The following is a 19,343-nucleotide window of genomic DNA, read 5'->3' on the forward strand; positions in this document are numbered from 1 at the left end:
AAAAATATAATTTTTACAATTTAAATTATTTACCTCTCCAAATTACATTAAAAATACTAAAAATAGACCAAACACAATCTTTACAAACCCTACATTTATAAAAATAACATAATTATTTGATATTATATATGTATCTTATATAATTGACTATGAAAGATGGAGTATTATTATTTTACAGAAATTAAAAAAAAAATGAATTGGATAATAGAAGGGTAAAATAGGTACATATTATATGTATGTGACTTTATTAATTAAAATAGTCAAATTGGGAGCGTGTGAAAATTTAAGAAAATGTGAAGGATATTAGGGTGATTTTCATAATACAGGGTATTATAAGCTAATATATAACACAAGTGTTTTCTATATTATTATTACTACTACTACTGTGTCTAGAGATTCCTATTTATAGTGTTACTTGACATTGGGTGGGTGGGTGGTATGTATGAATTCTTCAATTACCAATAATGGCGCTTGCACGTGCTGCGCTTTTCTTCATTGCGGTGTCATCGTCTTCAGCAGCAGCGTCAGATTCGCAGCTGTTTGGATGCTTCGATTCCGTTGTTAGCTTCGGCGGTTCGCTATCCGACACCGGCAATGCTCTAATCCCCGAGATATACCCTGGACCCTGCCTATCTGCTAACCCGCCCTATGCCCGGACATACTTCCACCACCCTACCGGAAGATTCTCCGACGGTCGCGTCGTCGTTGATTTCATCGGTACCCACTATATATATATGCTCATCAGTTAGTTCCTGCTTTAAATTTTACAGCGCAAAGCGTGGGGCTGCCTCCACTCAAATCTTACTTTTCCGAAGCTCACGAAAAGCCGGAGAAACGTCCCCGGAGCTTCAGCAGCGGAGTTAATTTCGCGGTGGCTGGAGCGTCGGTGCTTCCGCATGAGTTCTTCCGGAAGATTGGAAGTCTGAGTATGTCCACCAATGTCTCTCTGGGAACTCAACTGGAATGGTTCCGAAGCTTTTTGGCGGGACTTCCAGGTCGGTGCATCGATATTGATCGTGGATCTTCCCGGCCCTAAATCTTTGTTCCTTACGAGTATCTTCTATTTAAAATGTTTTATTACAAGAATCTATAGCATCTCCTACCCATCATATAGTTCTTCTTATTTTTAGTTTTTCAATTATAAAGTTTAAATACTTTATTTTCATTTTATAAATATTTTTATTTTACTATCTTGTCTTCGTTACTTTTACATAATAAAAACTAAAGATAAAAATATTTTTAACTATTTTTAACTAGTTATTATAATTAAATATTATTTTTTTTTTTAAAATTTGACATCAAAAGTAAATATTTATTTTATAGCCAACGGATGAAATATAAATAAAGAGAAATAGCACTCTCCCTGATTTAAATTTGTGTTCTAATGTTTGGAAATAAATTTTCATAAAATAAAAGTAAAAAGTTTTTATTAATTTATGCCTTTTATATGTAAAAAATACTATAAAAATAAGAATTTATTTTTTAAAACAACATAAGAAGAATAAATATAAATTTGACCGATGGGTACTTTATATAAAAATAGATTGAAATTTTTACATAGCTTATAATATAAATTTTAAATTAAAATACAATAATAGTGTACATACATGAAAATAAAAAATAAAAAAATTATTAGATATGATATGAACACTTTTGGTACCATACTATTATACTCCATTAAATATTAAGTCTATACTATTTTAATTATTATTATTATTTTTTAAGTTAAAAACTTTGGGTCTAAACAAGGCAAAACATAGAATGATGAACGTTAAATATCAGATGGACTATGAACTGATGCATGTGTAAATTCTAATACAGATGGTCGAAATTACTTGAAAAGATGATTGATTGTATTGGGACCATTCGGAGGCAACGACTACCACCATCTCCTGGTCCAGTTAGGGAAGACTATTGATGACATGCCAATGTTAGCTCCTCTACTTGTTACCCACATTGGATCCACCATCCAGGTGTATATGTCAAATAAATCTATCCTTAGATTAGAAAGGCTTTAATTTGTACATTAATTGCAGGAGCTGATCAACCTTGGAGCTATGACAATCCTCGTTCCTGGGATTTTGCCCGATGGTTGCATGCCTGCAATGCCTACTCTTTTATGAGAGATCTAGCACACCCGACGAGACGACTATGATCCTCAAACTGGTTGTTATAATTGGTTAAACAAGCACTTACAGCACCATAACGAGCTTCTCCAAAAGGAACGGCAGAGAATAAGGAAACTTCATTCTCATGTCAACATAATGTACCGAGACTATTATAACGCCGCATTTGCGAATGTATCTCGCACCCGACCAATTCGGTAACATATTATATTGTTAAGAAGGGATCTGATCTTTCAATCTAAAACCAATTGATGATACTAGGTTGTTTGGTCCTTCACTCTTGTAAATTAGAAGAGCTCAACATCAATTCTTGTGAGACAATATTCAAAATATATATATAGATATATATATATATATATACTAATGTATCCATTGTTATATGATGCAGGATTTAGAAACCAAACTCTTATGGCTTGTTGTGGATGCGGAGGGACGTACAACTACAACCCAGCCAAGCAGTGCGGCGGCACTCCTCAAGCAATATGTTGAGAAGATCCGGCTGAGTATATTAATTGGGATGGTGTGCATTATACAGAGGCAGCCAATACATTCATAGCCCAAGGATTGTTCAAAGGACCATATACCGATCCTTCTTTCTCGACCATCTGCCATAATTCCACGTTGAAGCGTTGCGCCATTGCCGACTACTAAGACTTCATATATATATATATACTTTAATATATCTCATTAATTCATATATATATATATATACTTTTTAAATATTCATTCTTTATATCACACTAGTCAAATAAAAAATTTATTAACGGACGAAAAAAGTATGATATTCATTAAAACTTCATATCGTGCTCATGTAGTATACTTGTCGTGATCATATGGAGTATAATATAAATTTATACTTATTTGTTATTAAATATATTAAATAAAGATTATACCCACCATCAATCAGCTTAAATTTTCAATATAGTCATTACAATATGTAAAAATTATCCAAATATCATCTCAATAATCTCAATTTTTTTTTCAGAAAAATAAATAAATAAATAATCAAAATTTAAAAACAATCGCAAAAACCCAAATAATAGATCGTAAGTTTATTATTAGTAATATTATTTGATAATGTGAAACTAGCTGTTCGACGACTACGTTTTTACTATACTCTCAATCAAATATAATAATATGTAAATTAGGCTGACAAATGACACTAAGGTTGTGTTTGTTTGGGGATTTTTTCTCCAATATATTATCCATCCAATTTTTTTTCCTAAAATATCAAATCAAACATCTATTTTTTTTTATATATTATACTAAAAATTAATTTTACATTCAAAATATTACATCAACACATATTTATATCACACGTTATATAACTATTTAAATTCAAAATTTTTACTATTCAAATTTCAACGCAAAATACAAACCCAAAACAAACATACCCTAAGGGTGTGTTTGTTTGGAAGTTTAGATTTTGAATTGAGATTTGAATACTAAAAAATTTTGAATTGAAATAATTGTATAATATAATATAAATAGATGGCGATGTGATATTTGAATGTAAAATTGATTTTAATATAATATAAAAAAATGATAAATAGATTTGTAATTTAAAATTTTTTTTCAAAAAAAATGGAATGAATAGTTGAATTTTGGGGAAATCCTTTAAACAAGCACACAAGTTTAAGTCGCCTACAAATATTGAATGATATCCACAAGCCATCATTTAATGAAAAATAATATAACTATGTCCCACTCTTTTTTATATTTTGAAAATTTTAATTATTAATTTTTAAAGGTTTTTTTTTTAAAAAAATAAAAAAACATTATATTCATACATAGCATTTCGTTTTGCAATAATTGATGGATTTGATTAGTGACAAAGTATTTAGTAAAATTAAGTTTAGTAAATTAATAATATTATAATATGTCAATTTTGTGAGGTGGCGTGGGAACTGTATTCTCACACGATGTGAACTGTCGTCGGTGTTACGTGAAAATTAAACATGTCTTATCCGCCTTTATATTTTCTTTCTAAAAAATAGAAAATTTAAAGCATAAAAGTAAAATTAAAAATAAGAATTAGACATAATAAACACGTGCTGTCAACCTTTATATGGATACAGCGGGACGTAATGCACCGGGATCGTTGGTCAAAATATGGTGTCGCGAGAGATAAATTTAAAATGAATCTGGTCTAAGAAAGATAAAATGATTAAAATGCAATCTTATCTACTCAGTTCATCCAATCAGGAAATAACTAACGATGTGTTTGTGTGGGAGTTTTGGATTTTGAATTGGGATTTGAAGAGTAAAAATTTTGAATTTGAATAGTTGTATGATGTGATACAAATAGGTGTTGACGTGATGTTTTGAACGTAAAATTGATTTTTAGTATAATATAAAAAATAAAAAATAAATTTTTAATTTGATGTTTTTAAAGAAAAAAAAAAATAGGATGAACGGTGAAAATCTAATCCAATCCCAGTACAAACACACCCTTAGTTATTTCCTGATTGGATGAACTGAGTAGATACGATAACTTTTAGACGGATGATTCCAACCCGTAATGCAGCACGTATCAATCATTAATATTATCATTTACCAGTTTACTTCATTTGGAAAGAATCGATAACGGCGATCTCAAATCCTGCTGCCTTTTTCTTCATTTTACTGGCATCGTCTTCCTCGCCACTACCCTCAGCAGCAGCAGCAGATTCCTTTATTGGTTGCTACGATTCCATCGTTAACTTCGGCGATTCAATATCCGACACCGGCAACGATCTTGTTCCCGACTTACACTTCGGACCGTCCTCGCCGGTAACCCGCCCAATGGCCGGATGTACTTCCACCACCCTACCGGAAGATTCTCCGACGGCCGCATCATTGTTGATTTCATCGGTTCGCACTAAATATATTTACTTTAATTAAACGATAGTATTATTAATTTGAGTTTAATTTACTTGAGATTTAATCTGTTTTCAATTTTACAGCACGGAGCCTGGGGCTACCTCTACTAAAACCTTACTTTCCCGAAGCTAACGAAGCTGCGGCGCAACGTTGCCGGACTTTCAGCGCCGGAGTGAATTTCCCGGCGTCTGGAGCGTCGGTCCTTCCGTATGAGTTCTACGAGAAGCTTGGATATGCGAATCCGTAAACAACTGTCTCTCTAGCAACTGAAATGGAATGGTTCCGAACCTTTTTGGCCGGATTTCCAGGTAAACTTAATCTAAAAAAAGATTGTCAATTACATATTATATTAATAGACTTGAATCTACTTTACCACTTTGTTGAGTTTTCAACAAAGTTTGAGCAAGTCTGATATATTCTCTTAGTTTATTTGAATAAATTTAAAGATATATAAGTAATATATAACATTGTGGTCCTAAATAAATCTTTTTTTTGTTTTTGTCCGTGAACGTAGTCAAAACATTGTCGGTGAATCACGTAATTTGTATTTTATTTATATTTTCGATGATTAACCTTAATCCGTCACAAAATTATATATTTGTCCAATAATATGAAATGAAGGAGGCTTTGTATGTCTAATCAGTCTGTTCACTCAAGATTTTTAAGATAAATTTTTTTGTATAGTATGAGAAATTGTGTTGATCATAAAAAATTAAAAATAATAATAATAATATTTTGAGTTGAATGATTGACTTTGTATGAGTTGATGATATATACTTCATCCGTGTTCTATTTAATTTGTCTTCTCTTTCTATTTTCGTCACTTAATTTGTCTTTCTTTTTTTAAAAAAATATAATTACACACTTTAATCCTAATTTAAAATTTAAAATTTATAACTTTTTTTATTTTAATTAAACTATCTAGTCATTTTAATTTAATATATAATTATTTTTATTAAATCATAATTATTTTTACTAATACATTTTTTAATTATTTATTAATTCCACAATACTTATTATTCCGTGCCTAAACAAAATGGAACAATTTAGTTAAGGACGAAAAGAGTATATTTATATTAATATGAATATATTTGCATTTTTTTAATAATATTTATAGAAAATTATTTTATTGAAAAATGCTAAGTAAACAATGAATATATGTCAAAATGGATTGATCTTAACAACTCAAGTTATAACTATACAGACGGTAGAAAGTATCTGGAAAGATCTTTGATTATATTGGGGCCGCAAGGAGGCAACGATTACAGCCTTCTTTTCATAGGAGGCTGGACTCTTGATAAGGTGCAGCCGTTGGCACCTCTAGTTGTTAGCGGCCTCGGATCTACAATTCAGGTATGGAAAATCTAAACCTTACAATTGTAATATATATAGAAAATTGAAAATCATCTATAGATAGAAAATTAGGCTTGTATGAACATGATGATCGATGATGATGCAGGAGTTGATTGAGCTTGGAGTAGTTACAATTCTCGTCCCGGAAAATTTTCCGTTTGGTTGCTTGCCGGAATATCCAACACTGTATGACGAGTCTAGTTCGGAGAACTACTATGATACGCAAAGTGGTTGTCTCTCTTGGTTGAATGAGTTCTCCCGTTACCATAACGACCTTCTCCAAAAGGAAGTGCAGAGAATAAGGGAGCTTTATCCTCACGTCGACATAATGTATGGAGACTATTATAATGTCGTAATGTGAATGTTTCTTTCCCCCCGACCAATCCGGTACACACATTTACAAATTACAAATTAATGTTGTTGATAAAGAAAGCTACTATATGTGTATTCATTTTTGTCTATATACATGTATGAGTGATGCAGGATTTGGGAACCAAGTTCTTAGGTCTTGTTGCGGAGTAGGAGGCCGATACAGGTACAACGAATCGGAGCGATGCGGCAATCGTGAAGCGACATGTTGTGATGATCCAAGTGAATATATAAGTTGGGATGGGATACACTACACTGAGGCGGCCCACAGATTGATAGCCCAAGGGCTGCTCCAGGGAACGTATACTGATCCTATTTTCTCGACCATCTGCCTTAATTCGGCATCCAAGCCTCGTGCCGTAGCCGACTACTAAGGCTCAACTCGACTCGACTCGACTCGACTCGACTCATCCGAGCAATGTCCAGACTCTGTAAAGTTTGCTGTAGGTTATGAAGAGTATGAGTATGTTTGTCGTCACAATTTTAAATGTGATGTATATCTAGGCGCACTTTCAGTTGGTATGCATGCTTGTTCTTGTGTTCGACGCTACAAAAAAGAAGTTTCTATATTTGTGACACTGATTTCCGAGGATTGTATATATTTCCCTTGCAATTTGCAACGGAAGTTACCAGTACCGAAGGTGGAAAAACGGGTTTTGTTATTGACATTATTTGCTACGGATTTTAGCTAGGTGTTCATATATTTTGAATCTAGTTTGCTATTTCGTTGAATTTTTATGGAAGTTTCGCTGCCCGGTCAGCGAGTTGGGGTCAAGGGGCAAAGTTCCCTTGCATCGTCCGGGGGCGCGGAATGACCCCGGCCGATGTATTCTCTTAGTTTATTTAAAGAGATTTACCGATAATTGTAAAATTGTTGTCCGTTTATGCTCATGGATATAGCATTAGAACATATATGCGACCTTACTGCCTTTCATTACTCGGTCGATTCGACGGCGGCGCTACTTCGTTCTTGTTTTCATTCAATTACATTATTATTATTATTATTATATTCTTAACTGTGGCTTTGAATTCAAACTTTGTAGGTTTTGTTTTATAATTATCATCACCATCACCGTCACCGTCACCGTCACCGTCACTTGCAGTAAGATTATCTTCATTCTTTGTTTTTTATTTGGGTATTGACGTATTGTTCTTAGGCATTGTCATTTATCAACCCAAAACTGCATTTTAGCAACAACAATTTTATTTGTATATTTTGTATAGTATTTTTTATTTTGAATTTGAATATTCTAATAGAAATTTTTAATCTAATATTTAAAATTTAAATTTATTTTTTTAATATAATATAAAAAAATATTTTAAGTAATAAAAACTCTTAAAAAATTCTATAGCATAAATTAGTATTTACTAATTTGCAGGGTATTAGTTTCGGCCGGGGGTTTATTCAATGCGCACTTTCAGGTAGCGGCTGCGGATTTTCACGTCATCAAAATATAAATAAATAAAAAATAAAAGTGTTTTCATATTTTTTGAATGTGTTTGGTTTTTCTTTTAAATAAAAAAAATTACTAATTATTTTATGAGAATTTTAATAGAAATATATTATTTTCTATAAAATATAAAATCAAAATATTATTTAAATAAAAACTTATATCATTTTCTTAATTTCCCAATAAAACAAAACAAACTCTTTCTTTGCCATAAAAATTCTTTAAATAAGTTAAATTAATAATGACCATAGATGATATATATTTTAAATAGATTATATTATATATTATATTATAAATATTTGATTTTTTTATAAAATATAAAATCAAAATATTATTCAAATCAAAACTTATATCATTTTCCTAATTTCCCAATAAAACAAAAAAAAACTCTTTCTTTGCCATAAAAATTCTTTAAATAAGTTAAATTAATAATGACCATACATGATATATATTTTAAATAAATTATATTATATATTATATTATAAATATCTTCAAATTTATATTTATATATATCAATATTATTACAAACATAAATTGTCAATCTTTTGAGTTTATTATAAAACTTTTTTTAATTTTAATTACACGCATTGTATTTGATATTTCTTTTTTTTTTTACCAATAAATGATGTTTTAATATAAATTACAGAATCATTATCATTTTATTTTACATTTAATATTTTAGGTTTGTTTAATTTTTATTTGAAATTAGAATATCGACTTAAGTTTTTAAATATTATTTAATATAGTATAAATCCACGTAGGAAAGTCAATATTTGAATATTTTCGTCAAATGCCTAAATCCCGCATTTAATAAGAGGGCAGGCGTGAGGCGTCTGCCAGAAATTACGTAATAGAATAGTAAGTCTGGCCCGACACGTTTGCATATTTCATTCTCACACGATTAAAAAGTGATAATTTAAGTAATTATTATTAATAATTTTATAAAAAGTACTTTCTTTTTTACGGGACAAATGATTATTTTTTTTAAAAGAAAATACGACATTTTAGCTGATAAATGAGTAAGTTATTAATAAAATATTAAAATATTATTTATTATATTTTTATATAAGAAGTTGTTAGTATTTTTAAATTTTTAGTTTTATATCTTAATAAAATATAATATTATTTTGTAGATAATAATAAAAATTAATAAAATTAATAAAAAAATATATTTTTTTTATTTCTAATTAATTTAAAATTAATTTTATAAAAAAAATGAGAATTTTAAATATAGATAAAAATATTTGTTTACTAAAAACTAAAAATAAGTAAAAAAAAATTGAGTGAATTGTAGCTTAAAATTTTAAGTAAATTAATTTATATTTTTTAAATATATTTAAAATGTATAAATTTTTTAAAAAAAAAAAAACTTATCTTTTCTAGAACAGACTGAAAGAAAAAATAAAAATCACTTGTAATGGAACGAAAAAAAAAAAAATAGTAATTACAAATATTTAAATAATAAATTACAAATATTTGAAGAGATTCTATTAGGAGGGGATTGAGATTGAGGGCTGAATTTTTATAAACAACACCCATATTTTAGTGTAAATCTAACTATATTTAATTATATAATTTATAAAATAAATTATTTTTACACTATCACTATCAGCATGGTGCTCATTTTGAAATCCAACACTCAATCCTCTGCCCATTCTACTCTACATAAAATAAAATAAAGAAATATAATAATAATAATAATAATAATAATAATAAAGAAATATAATACTCCCTCCGTTTTAATATTTTTATTATTTTTGTTCGTCCCAAAACAATATTTTCATTTTCATAAATAATTATATCATTATAAAACTATCCTTATTTTTTTATTATTATTACACAATTCCACTACTTTTTACACTAATACACTCACAAGGACAAAAATATTTTTTATTCGTATTTTTTACCTATTACCAATATAATATCAACTATTTCTTAAATAACGTGTCAAGCATAACTCAAACAATAGTTTCGAAAGGTAGAGAGTAAAAAAATTCAAAATAAGATCTGTATTAATTGTACTCCTATCAACTACTCCCCATCATTTTGAAAAACTAAAAGGATATTATAAGTATATAGTAAGCAAGCCCTTTACGGCTTTTTTTCCTTGTTGCTATTCTCACCTACCAATCAACCATTAACCAAACCCATTTAAGTGGTAATTATTTAACGACAAAACTCAACGCCTCCCCTCTCCTTTATATAATAACCCCAATTTGGTTAAGGATGAAGATCTTAAATGGCACTTGCACTTGCACTTGCCGCTGTCTTCTTCACTTTAACAGCATCGTCGTTGTCAGCGGCACCGGCGCCGGCGCCGGAGTCGTTGTTTGGATGCTACGATTCCATTGTCAGCTTCGGCGATTCGCTGTCCGACACCGGCAATGATCTTTTCCCTGGCCTACACCAGGGAATCTGCCTCCCTGCTAACCCTCCCTACGGCCGGACCTACTTCCACCACCCCACCGGAAGATTCTCCGACGGCCGCCTCGTCATTGATTTCATCGGTTCGCACTATATATATATATATATAATTGAATGATGTTATTTGAGTGTGTATATATAGTTATATACTGTATAGAGTGACTACACTAATCAGTGAGTTCCTGTTTTCGATTCACTTTCACAGCACAGGCCCTGGGGCTGCCTCTGCTCAAACCCTACTTTCCTGGAGCGTACAAGGACGCGGCGCAACGTCGCCGGAGCTTCAGCACCGGAGTAAATTTCGCGGTGGGGGGATCGCCGGTGCTTCCGTATGAGTTCTACGAGAAGATTGGATATGAGAATCCGTACACCACTGTATCTCTGGGGACTCAATTGGAATGGTTCCGAAGCTTTTTGGCCGGACTTCCAGGTCGGTGCCCACTTCAAATTTACCTTAATCATGGCGTAGCCGCCTTTGTTTTTTTTTCTACTCCTTCCGGTGCCACATGTTTATTTTTGTACCTTTCGTATGTTTCACATTTTTATCTTTTTCCTAAAATATATTTTTTAATTATATTTTAAAAAGATTATTCGAATATATATTTTCTATTGCCATATAAATTTTAAAATTTTTAAATTTTTTAATTATATATATTAAATTTATTTTAAAATTATAATATTATTAATTAATAAAAATAAAAAATATTATAATTTATTATTATACATTTGACGTGACTAAAATATTGGAAAAAATAGAGTATTAAAAAATTAATTATTAATTGAAATGCCAGATGGACTAACAACTAATTAAATGTCGTATAGATGCACGAAAGTACTTGGAGAGATCTTTGATTGTATTGGGACCTGTGGGAGGCAACGACTACAATCATCTCTTCCAGCAAGGGAGGACTCTTGATGAGGTGCAATTGGTAGCTCCTCTACTTATTAGCTACATCGGATCGGCAATTCAGGTTTGTCAGAAAAAAAACAAAAAGTTTGAACCTTAAACTCACCGAAATAATCTTTTAATATGTATGATCAATCCTTATATATAGTTGTAGTTTCTCATAGTAATTAGTATCACATTGTAGGATATGATCAAGCTTGGAGCTGCGACAATCCTCGTTCCCGGGAGTTTGCCGGACGGTTGCATGCCTATTTCTCTAACATTATACGAAAAATCGAGCACGCCCAACGACTACGATCCGCGAAATGGTTGTCTCAATTGGTTGAACAAGTTTTGCCGGCACCATAACCATCTTCTCCAAAAGGAACTGCAGAGAATAAGGGAACTTCATCCTCATGTAAACATAATGTATGGAGACTATTATAACAATGCCATGCGAATGTATCTCGCCCCCAACCAATTCGGTAACATACACTTTCCTCGAATCCTCTACATTGAAAAATGATCGAGACATAAAATTGAATTGAATGTGTATCTAATATCCATCCATGTATGATGCAGGATTTGGAAACCAAATTCTTAGATCTTGTTGCGGAGCCGGAAGGATGTACAATTACGACCCTGCCGAGAGATGTGGCACTCCTCAAGCAACATGTTGTCGCGATCCTGGCGAGTATATTAGTTGGGATGGAATACACTTTACAGAGGCAGCAAACAGATTGATGGCCCAAGGACTGCTTCAAGGACCCTATACTGATCCTCCTTTTTCGACCTTCTGCCTTAATTCCACGTCGAAGCCTCGAGCCATTGCCGAGTACTAAGACCTGACACGACACGACACAGCTCGTCCTGCTATATTATAGATACTGAAATTTTGTTGTATGCATGATGATATAGGGATAGTGTTGTAGCCACTGCAAAATTAATGCAGGATTAATCGAACAAACAATAATAGGTTTGTTCTTTTATGTTTACACAATTTCAAATAATTTTTTTCAGCATTTATTCCCTCCGTCCTCCTACCTATTTTTCGTATAAAAAAAAATATATATATATATTCTTAGGAAATTTTTCTATCTAAACATATTTAACTAATATAAATTAATTTAACTGCTTTAGTTCTATCTCTCGAATCAATAAATAAATATTTTTATCTATATTTAAAATTTTTTATTTTTTATAAAAATAGTTTTAGATTAATTATAAATAAATAAATATTTCATCCGTCTCATTGAAAAGTTGTCATTTTTTATTTTTATCCGTCCCAAAACAATGTTACCATTTTCTAATTTAGTAATTGTGCTACCTACCTACCATAATAAATACCCTTCAAACTTACACTATATTACACAAATGTCATTACTTTTATATTATACAATATTAATAGGGGTATTTTTGTCTTTTTCACTACAACTTATTATAATACTAATATTAAAAAATCTACATGCAAAAAGTAAACGACAACCTTGCACCGGGACGGAGGGAGTATATTTTTTATTTATTTGTATTATATAAAATTTTATTATATACAAAATGATATTCATATTGCATAAATTTTATTGAGAAATAATCCAAAAAATATTTAAAATACTAACAAAACTACTCATAAAAAATAATATTATAACTTAATATTAATAAATTATTAATATAAACTATCTAAATTTTTTTTTCTGATTTTCTCCGAAATATAAATGCCGCGCAGGTTTGATTCTTGAAGGATATCGCATTCTCGAAACCTACAAAGCATATCGTCGATAAATTAGATGTTCAAAATAAAATAAAATTCAATATTAAAATTAAATTAGCATTAAACTCATTATTTTCCAATTAAAACAAAGATACTAGGTTTATTCCCGGCAAAAGCGCCAAAATTTGATCAAAGATTTTTGAAGATTAAAAAATATCTTTTAAAATACAAAAAAAGATATACGTATAAAATGAAAATAGTGTCGTGTCTGTTCGTGTAGTAACTCCAAAAACTTCGTCAAAAATAAAAAATCTCTTTAACCGGTGAGTGTCCGGTCGAACTCAGGGAATATGCGAATATCCTATATTTAATTAGAAAAAGTGCAATGAGTTGATGCAATCGAAGAAACTGAAAAGATAAATTGTAGAAATTAAATCTAACTAAAAAACGATAAAATATACGTATCTCGAAAAGAATGAAGCAAGGCGTTTGTGTCTGACTTTTGCGTTCCTTAATGGCTAGATTTCCATGGATGAAATGAGCGGGATAACGATGGCGTGATAGCAAAAAATATATGTATAATTGCGGGGCGGCTCGGAGGAATGAACGTGATCGCATTTGCTCGCTTAAGCCGATTCCTGACTCGGTTGGTACTCGACCTTAGAGGATTTACAACGAGGCTTCAACGACACTCGGCGAAGAACATTATAAGCAAGAAACTCTACTGTCACTAGAAATTTCTGTGACCCAATAGACCACCGCCTATGCCCCAAGAATTATTCTTCCAACCGTTCCGCTAGTGGCTCTACCCCTCTGATACCTCTCTTTAATCGGAATCGAATTCAGAACAGCAACTAAGCAGGTCGACAAGGCTCCCGCGTACTTAGCTACGTTGAACTACCCGAAATCTGCTTCTGACACGAAACAGGGCTGAAAGAGTCGATTCTTCTATCGCCCTTCCGCAACCTTGTCGAAATCCAACTTGAACAATTCAAATCGAACATGGAATTTTTGGGTGAAGGTGAGGCGAAGAAATATGATCAGATTTTACTAGCTAAAATAATATGCATGAATTAAAAGAAAATGAAGAGAAAATCAGTTTGTTCGCGATACAAAACCGAAAAATCTCGTATTATTAAACTAGATAAAAATATGGGAAAAAAGAAATAGAGAAAAATGGAATGTATATTATTGTGTATATATGGTGTGTGTATATGGTACAATTAGAGGAAATATTTATAGGGGCAAAAGCTTCTAAAAGCTTGGCGGTTAACAACCGCTAATAAATAACTACTTTTAAAAATAACTACTAAATACCTTTAGAAATAACCATAAATAACTAGCTCTAAAAATAGCTACTAATATAATTACTAATAACTACCTATTTTCTAAAAGGTTTTAGAATAAAAATTACATAAAAATAGCCAAAAATTGGATAAAAAGTAGTGCATGAACTTAATTAAGGGAGTTGGGAGAGTGTAGTAAATGCAGGAGCTGTGGGTGTAAGAGACATAAATGTAGCCGAATTCGGAGTAATCAGCGGCAATAAAATGCAGCGAGAATTAATGCAGCCGCCGCTCATGGAGTCCGCGCCAGCCGCCGCTCAAATTCCGCACCAGCTGCCGCTTCGCTCACTTCCACGCACGGCCTTCCGCTCCGCTCACATTTCCGTGTCAACCGTCGTCTGCCTTCCGTGCCGCCATCTTTTCGATTACTTCAATGCCAAAGTTTCCGTGCATCCGTCATCGCTTCGCTCACTTCAACGTCAAAGTTTCCATGCAGCCGTCACTTGTTTCCGTGCTCATAAATACAGCCGCCGCTCGCCTTCCGCGCTCGCTTGTCTTCATCGCTCACGCACTCCTATGCAGCCGCCGCTTGAATTCCGCGCAGCGGTTGACTTTGACTTTCACGTGTTGACTTTTCTGTGTTGACCGTTGACTTTTATTTATTTTCGCACATGTGACTGTTTTTTTCGCTTCTAAAGCCATTTTTTTGCTTTTTAAGACAAGTTTTGAACTCCCATGTCAATTTTCAAGTATTATTTCACATATATAAATAATAAACACCTTATAAATATTTATGTAAATAAATAATAAAATTAATTTAGCCAAAATTAAATACTTAAATATCACATAAATAATGCCTAAAAATATAATTTAAGAAACACATCAATTAATTTAATTTATACACCAAAATAATTATAAATTTCACTTAAAAATTAATAAATTAATATTATACAAACAAGATGAAATGAATACAATTATTAGAATAAATTAACATAAATAATACCAAATTCGACGTAAATAAATAAATAATTAAATAAATATAAGTTATAAAAGAAATTAAGAGTTATCAGTTACCCTTACCGGGACGGGACAGAGTGAATACTTTTTAATAATAATATATTAAGTTTATTATAAAATATTACAAATTAACAAAATGCAATTAACCCTAACAATATTACTCCTCCATATTTTTACAATTCTTAATATTCTCTTTGTCTCATAACAAAGTATTTAATTTTTCATTTTAGTTTATCTTATAACAAAGTATCAATTTGTTTTTTAGTAACTGTATTATCTACATAACATTACAAATACCCTTACAACTTACAATATATTACACAAATGTCATTACCTTTATATTACACGTACTAATAAGGTTATTTTAGTTATTTCTACTTTATTCCTACTATATCCCAATATATTAGTAATATTTCTAAAACTAAGTATAAAAAAGAAATGAATATTTAATTTCAAGACGGATGGAGTAATAATTATTGATATATGCTAATTTTGTAAAAACATCTGTTGATTACGACAAAATATACTGTGCTAAAGTCATAATTATATTTTATTACTTATAATTATATAATTTGCTATTAAAATGTTATTTTCGTCTGACTTTAAGGGTCTCATTTACTTTTTACGTGTTGATATTTGAATATTAATTATTATATCAAAATATAGTACCAATTAAGAAAAAATTGATATGAGGTACAATGACCCACAGCTAAATGTGACCCTTAAAGAGGACGGAGAGAGTATTTGTTATATATTACTTTATCCGTTCAATGATAATCTTTTATCCTTAAAAAGTAATATGAAAAAGAAAACAACACAGGTATTTTGATATTTAGTTAAGAGGTATTTTTTTAAAAATAAAAAAAAATAAAAAATTTTGATTTGGACAGAACAAAATAAAAAATGAGAAATTTAATAATGAACGAAGAGAGTATATTAATAGTGTTACTTATTTTAAAATTTTTTATTAAAGATGAATTAACCCAATCAACATAGTGAGTGAAACTATAATTGGATACTATATAAGAATACTCAATAGTCTTTTAAGTTTAAGTTTTTTATTAAAAAAAAGAGCAAAAATTAAAAGTAATCCCATTAAAATCTTAATTTTTCACTTTTAGTCTCATTAAAAAAAAATTTTATCAAAACTAGTCCCATTAAAACACTTATTCATCAATTTTTTATTCATCAATTTTGATCTTTGGCAGTTAATTCGGATCCAACATGGGATGCCAGACCTACCGCCCAGCTAAGAAGGTCGCCGGAGAGTTTCGATCAAAATTGACATTATGAACAATTCAATTTTTTTGTTCCTTGACGAGCCGACCTCCGACTAATGTGTGGTGGTTTTTGGTGTGCTTGCAGAAATACTTGAGCTGCTCCAGCTTGGTGCTGTCGGAAATATGCCGCCCCTTCCTAAAACTTTTTCTGCAGATCGAACTCTATCTCCAACTTCTGCTCGCATCACCGGAAATGTACGGTACCGCGGATGACGGTTATCTCCTTTGAAACCAAATAACAAAGGTTGTGGATCGCTGTCCGACGGTTCATCGCAGGCTGATGTTCGGGTCCCTTTCCTCAATGGCGCTCCGCGCTGATCTCCACCGCGAGACGGGAGGATGGGCTGCCGCCGACGCGTCTGGAGGAGAAGGCGGTGGAGAGTAACGGAAGGGGGACATGGAGAGGGTGAGCATATGGCTATCTTGATCTACGGTGGGGATGTTATAGCCTGCGGCGATGGGCAAATCTGTTATGGTAGAAATTGTCCGGCTCCATTCTCAATCAAGCAAAAATTGAAAAGGACATGGACTGGTCGAAGAACATAAGAATCAGACTGTGGAACTGAAATTCCGATGAAACTCGTCGGCGCTCTTCCTCCTTCGCAGGTGGACAGTCTAGAAATAAAAAAACGGGCGTGTTCTACATAATACGCCTATATTGGATCCGAATCCGAATTAACTGTCCAGGATCAAAACTGGTGAATAAGTGTTTTAATGGGACTAGTTTTAATAAAAAAAATTTGAATAGGATTAAAAATAAAAAATTAAAATTTCAATGGGACTATTTTTTATTTTTGCTGTAAAAATAATAATAATAATAAATAAAATAATAAAGAATAAAGACCAAAGATAATTATATATATATATACACACATATACATACATGTAATATACCACCTACCAATCAACCATTCCCCAAATCGTCGTGTTAGGTTGTATTATACAATTCCTCAACGACCAAATAATATTAATATGATTTATAGCATGGTACTTACATTACGTGAAATTCTTTGTTGAGGACTCCCGTTTGCGGGATATGTAACTAATGGCTTAGTTTCCCTAATAAGTTCGAGCTTTTAGGTGAGACGGTCATTAGTTTCCGACATGGTATCAGAGCCTATTTTACAGCACAGAGCATAGGACTGCCTCTACTTAAACCTTACTTTCCCGAAGCTCACAAGGACACGGCGCAACGTCGCCGGAGCTTCAGCACCGGAGTGAATTTCGCGGTGGCTGGAGCGTCGGTGCTTCCCTATGAGTTCTATGAGAAGATGGGATGTGGTGTTATGTCCACCAATGTCTCTCTGGGAACTCAATTGGAATGGTTCAGAAGCTTTTTGGCCGAACTTCCAGGTCGATCGATCGGATGATCTGCCCTCTGTACTTAATTCATTGATCATGTGCGTACACGAACTCTTTAATATCATATAGACTAATTAAGAAGTGCTCTACGTATATGACATACAGAGAGTCTAAAGTACCTCCAAAGATGTTTGGTTATATTGGGACCCCTAGGAAGCAACGACTACAGCTATTTCCAAATGTCAGGGAAGAGTAGTCTTGAAGATCTGCAATTGGCGGCTCCTATACTTATTCGCCACATCGGATCCACCATTCAGGTATGTCAAAGAAATATAAATTAACTCTACACTCATCAAAATTAGAAAGGGTTTAATTTGTACATGAACTGCAGGAGCTGATCGAGCTTGGAGTTGTGACAATTCTTGTTCCTGGGGGCTCGCCGGATGGTTGCATGCCTGCTATGTTAGTCCTTTATGAGAAATCCAGTACGCGAAATGACTATGATCCACAAACTGGTTGTCTCGATTGGCTCAACCAGCACTTACAGCACCATAACCATCTTCTCCAAAAGGAACTGCAGAGAATAAGGGAACTTCATCCTCAGGTCAACATAATATATGGAGACTATTATAACGACGCAGTGCGAATGTATCTCTCCCCCAACCAATTCGGTAATATACACTTCAAATTCCTACGCTCTGCACAAATGATCAAGAAAGCCATTGAATGCCTATTTATGTACCTACTATCAATGTATGATACAGGACTCGGAAACCAAATTCTTAAGGCTTGTTGTGGCGGCGGAGGGGCATACAACTGTGAACTAGACAAGAAATGCGGCACTCCTCAAGCAACATGCTGTCGCGATCCAGCTGAATATATTAGTTGGGATGGGGTACACCTTACAGAGGCAGCCAACAGATTGATTGCGCAAGGATTGCTCCAAGGAACATACACCGATCCTCCTTTCTCGACCATCTGCCTAATTAATTCCACATCCAAACCTCGTGCCATTGCCGAGTACTAAGACCCGACACGACTCGTCCCTGCAATAGTGTAGATGCTGAAAGTGTGTTGTATGCATATGCATTCGTCCACTCCTTTCAATTGTGGATTAAATATAACTATTTGCAGAAGCCATCAATTAATAATAAGAGATATATATTAGGATTGTAATTCTAGATCTAGACCCAATAACTATTACTTTTCATATAGAGAGTACCGGCGAGGTTTCTGCCGATTTTCTCAAGAAAGATTGCATCATAGACTTAAAAGAAAA

The 19,343-nt window shown here is 32.4% G+C and overlaps 3 protein-coding genes across 4 annotated transcripts; all 3 read left to right on the forward strand.

Moving 5' to 3' along the window:
* The first annotated feature begins 493 nt into the window (after positions 1–493).
* Positions 494–19,343, forward strand: LOC127247644 (GDSL esterase/lipase At2g27360-like). The gene is made up of 5 exons (XM_051269595.1): positions 494–717; positions 17,891–18,115; positions 18,230–18,381; positions 18,456–18,735; positions 18,829–19,343. The coding sequence occupies exons 2-5, from the start codon at positions 18,034–18,036 to the stop codon at positions 19,089–19,091; spliced, it is 777 nt and encodes a 258-aa protein (XP_051125552.1). The 5' UTR covers positions 494–717; positions 17,891–18,033; the 3' UTR covers positions 19,092–19,343.
* Positions 5,127–7,092, forward strand: LOC127247645 (GDSL esterase/lipase At2g27360-like). The gene is made up of 4 exons (XM_051269596.1): positions 5,127–5,296; positions 6,193–6,341; positions 6,448–6,728; positions 6,825–7,092. Exons 1-3 carry the CDS (start codon positions 5,260–5,262, stop codon positions 6,700–6,702), a joined length of 441 nt encoding a protein of 146 aa, XP_051125553.1. The 5' UTR covers positions 5,127–5,259; the 3' UTR covers positions 6,703–6,728; positions 6,825–7,092.
* Positions 10,344–12,502, forward strand: LOC127247637 (GDSL esterase/lipase At1g31550-like). 2 transcript variants are annotated; one of them, XM_051269584.1, is made up of 5 exons: positions 10,344–10,668; positions 10,791–11,015; positions 11,408–11,556; positions 11,677–11,956; positions 12,054–12,502. In XM_051269584.1, exons 1-5 carry the CDS (start codon positions 10,401–10,403, stop codon positions 12,311–12,313), a joined length of 1,182 nt encoding a protein of 393 aa, XP_051125541.1. In that variant the 5' UTR covers positions 10,344–10,400; the 3' UTR covers positions 12,314–12,502. The 2 variants fall into 2 exon arrangements, with proteins under 2 accessions (XP_051125541.1, XP_051125542.1); XM_051269585.1 differs by having other exon boundaries at positions 10,411–10,668; positions 10,796–11,015.

This window comes from Andrographis paniculata, unplaced genomic scaffold (assembly GCF_009805555.1).
Source record: "Andrographis paniculata isolate CXL003 unplaced genomic scaffold, ASM980555v1 Contig32END, whole genome shotgun sequence".
Classification (NCBI taxonomy): domain Eukaryota; kingdom Viridiplantae; phylum Streptophyta; class Magnoliopsida; order Lamiales; family Acanthaceae; genus Andrographis; species Andrographis paniculata.

Bases quoted from the DNA above. Each gene is read 5' to 3' on its own strand.
- LOC127247645 (XM_051269596.1), top strand. From the start codon at position 5,260: ATGGAATGGTTCCGAACCTTTTTGGCCGGATTTCCAG. The intron at 5,297-6,192 runs GTAAACTTAATC...ATAACTATACAG, and splicing joins CTTTTTGGCCGGATTTCCAG to ACGGTAGAAAGTATCTGGAA. The intron at 6,342-6,447 runs GTATGGAAAATC...ATGATGATGCAG, and splicing joins GCCTCGGATCTACAATTCAG to GAGTTGATTGAGCTTGGAGT.
- LOC127247637 (XM_051269584.1), top strand. From the start codon at position 10,401: ATGGCACTTGCACTTGCACTTGCCGCTGTCTTCTTCACTTTAACAGCA. The intron at 10,669-10,790 runs GTTCGCACTATA...TCACTTTCACAG, and splicing joins CCTCGTCATTGATTTCATCG to CACAGGCCCTGGGGCTGCCT. The intron at 11,016-11,407 runs GTCGGTGCCCAC...AATGTCGTATAG, and splicing joins CTTTTTGGCCGGACTTCCAG to ATGCACGAAAGTACTTGGAG.
- LOC127247644 (XM_051269595.1), top strand. From the start codon at position 18,034: ATGGGATGTGGTGTTATGTCCACCAATGTCTCTCTGGGAACTCAATTG. The intron at 18,116-18,229 runs GTCGATCGATCG...TATGACATACAG, and splicing joins CTTTTTGGCCGAACTTCCAG to AGAGTCTAAAGTACCTCCAA. The intron at 18,736-18,828 runs GTAATATACACT...TGTATGATACAG, and splicing joins TCTCTCCCCCAACCAATTCG to GACTCGGAAACCAAATTCTT.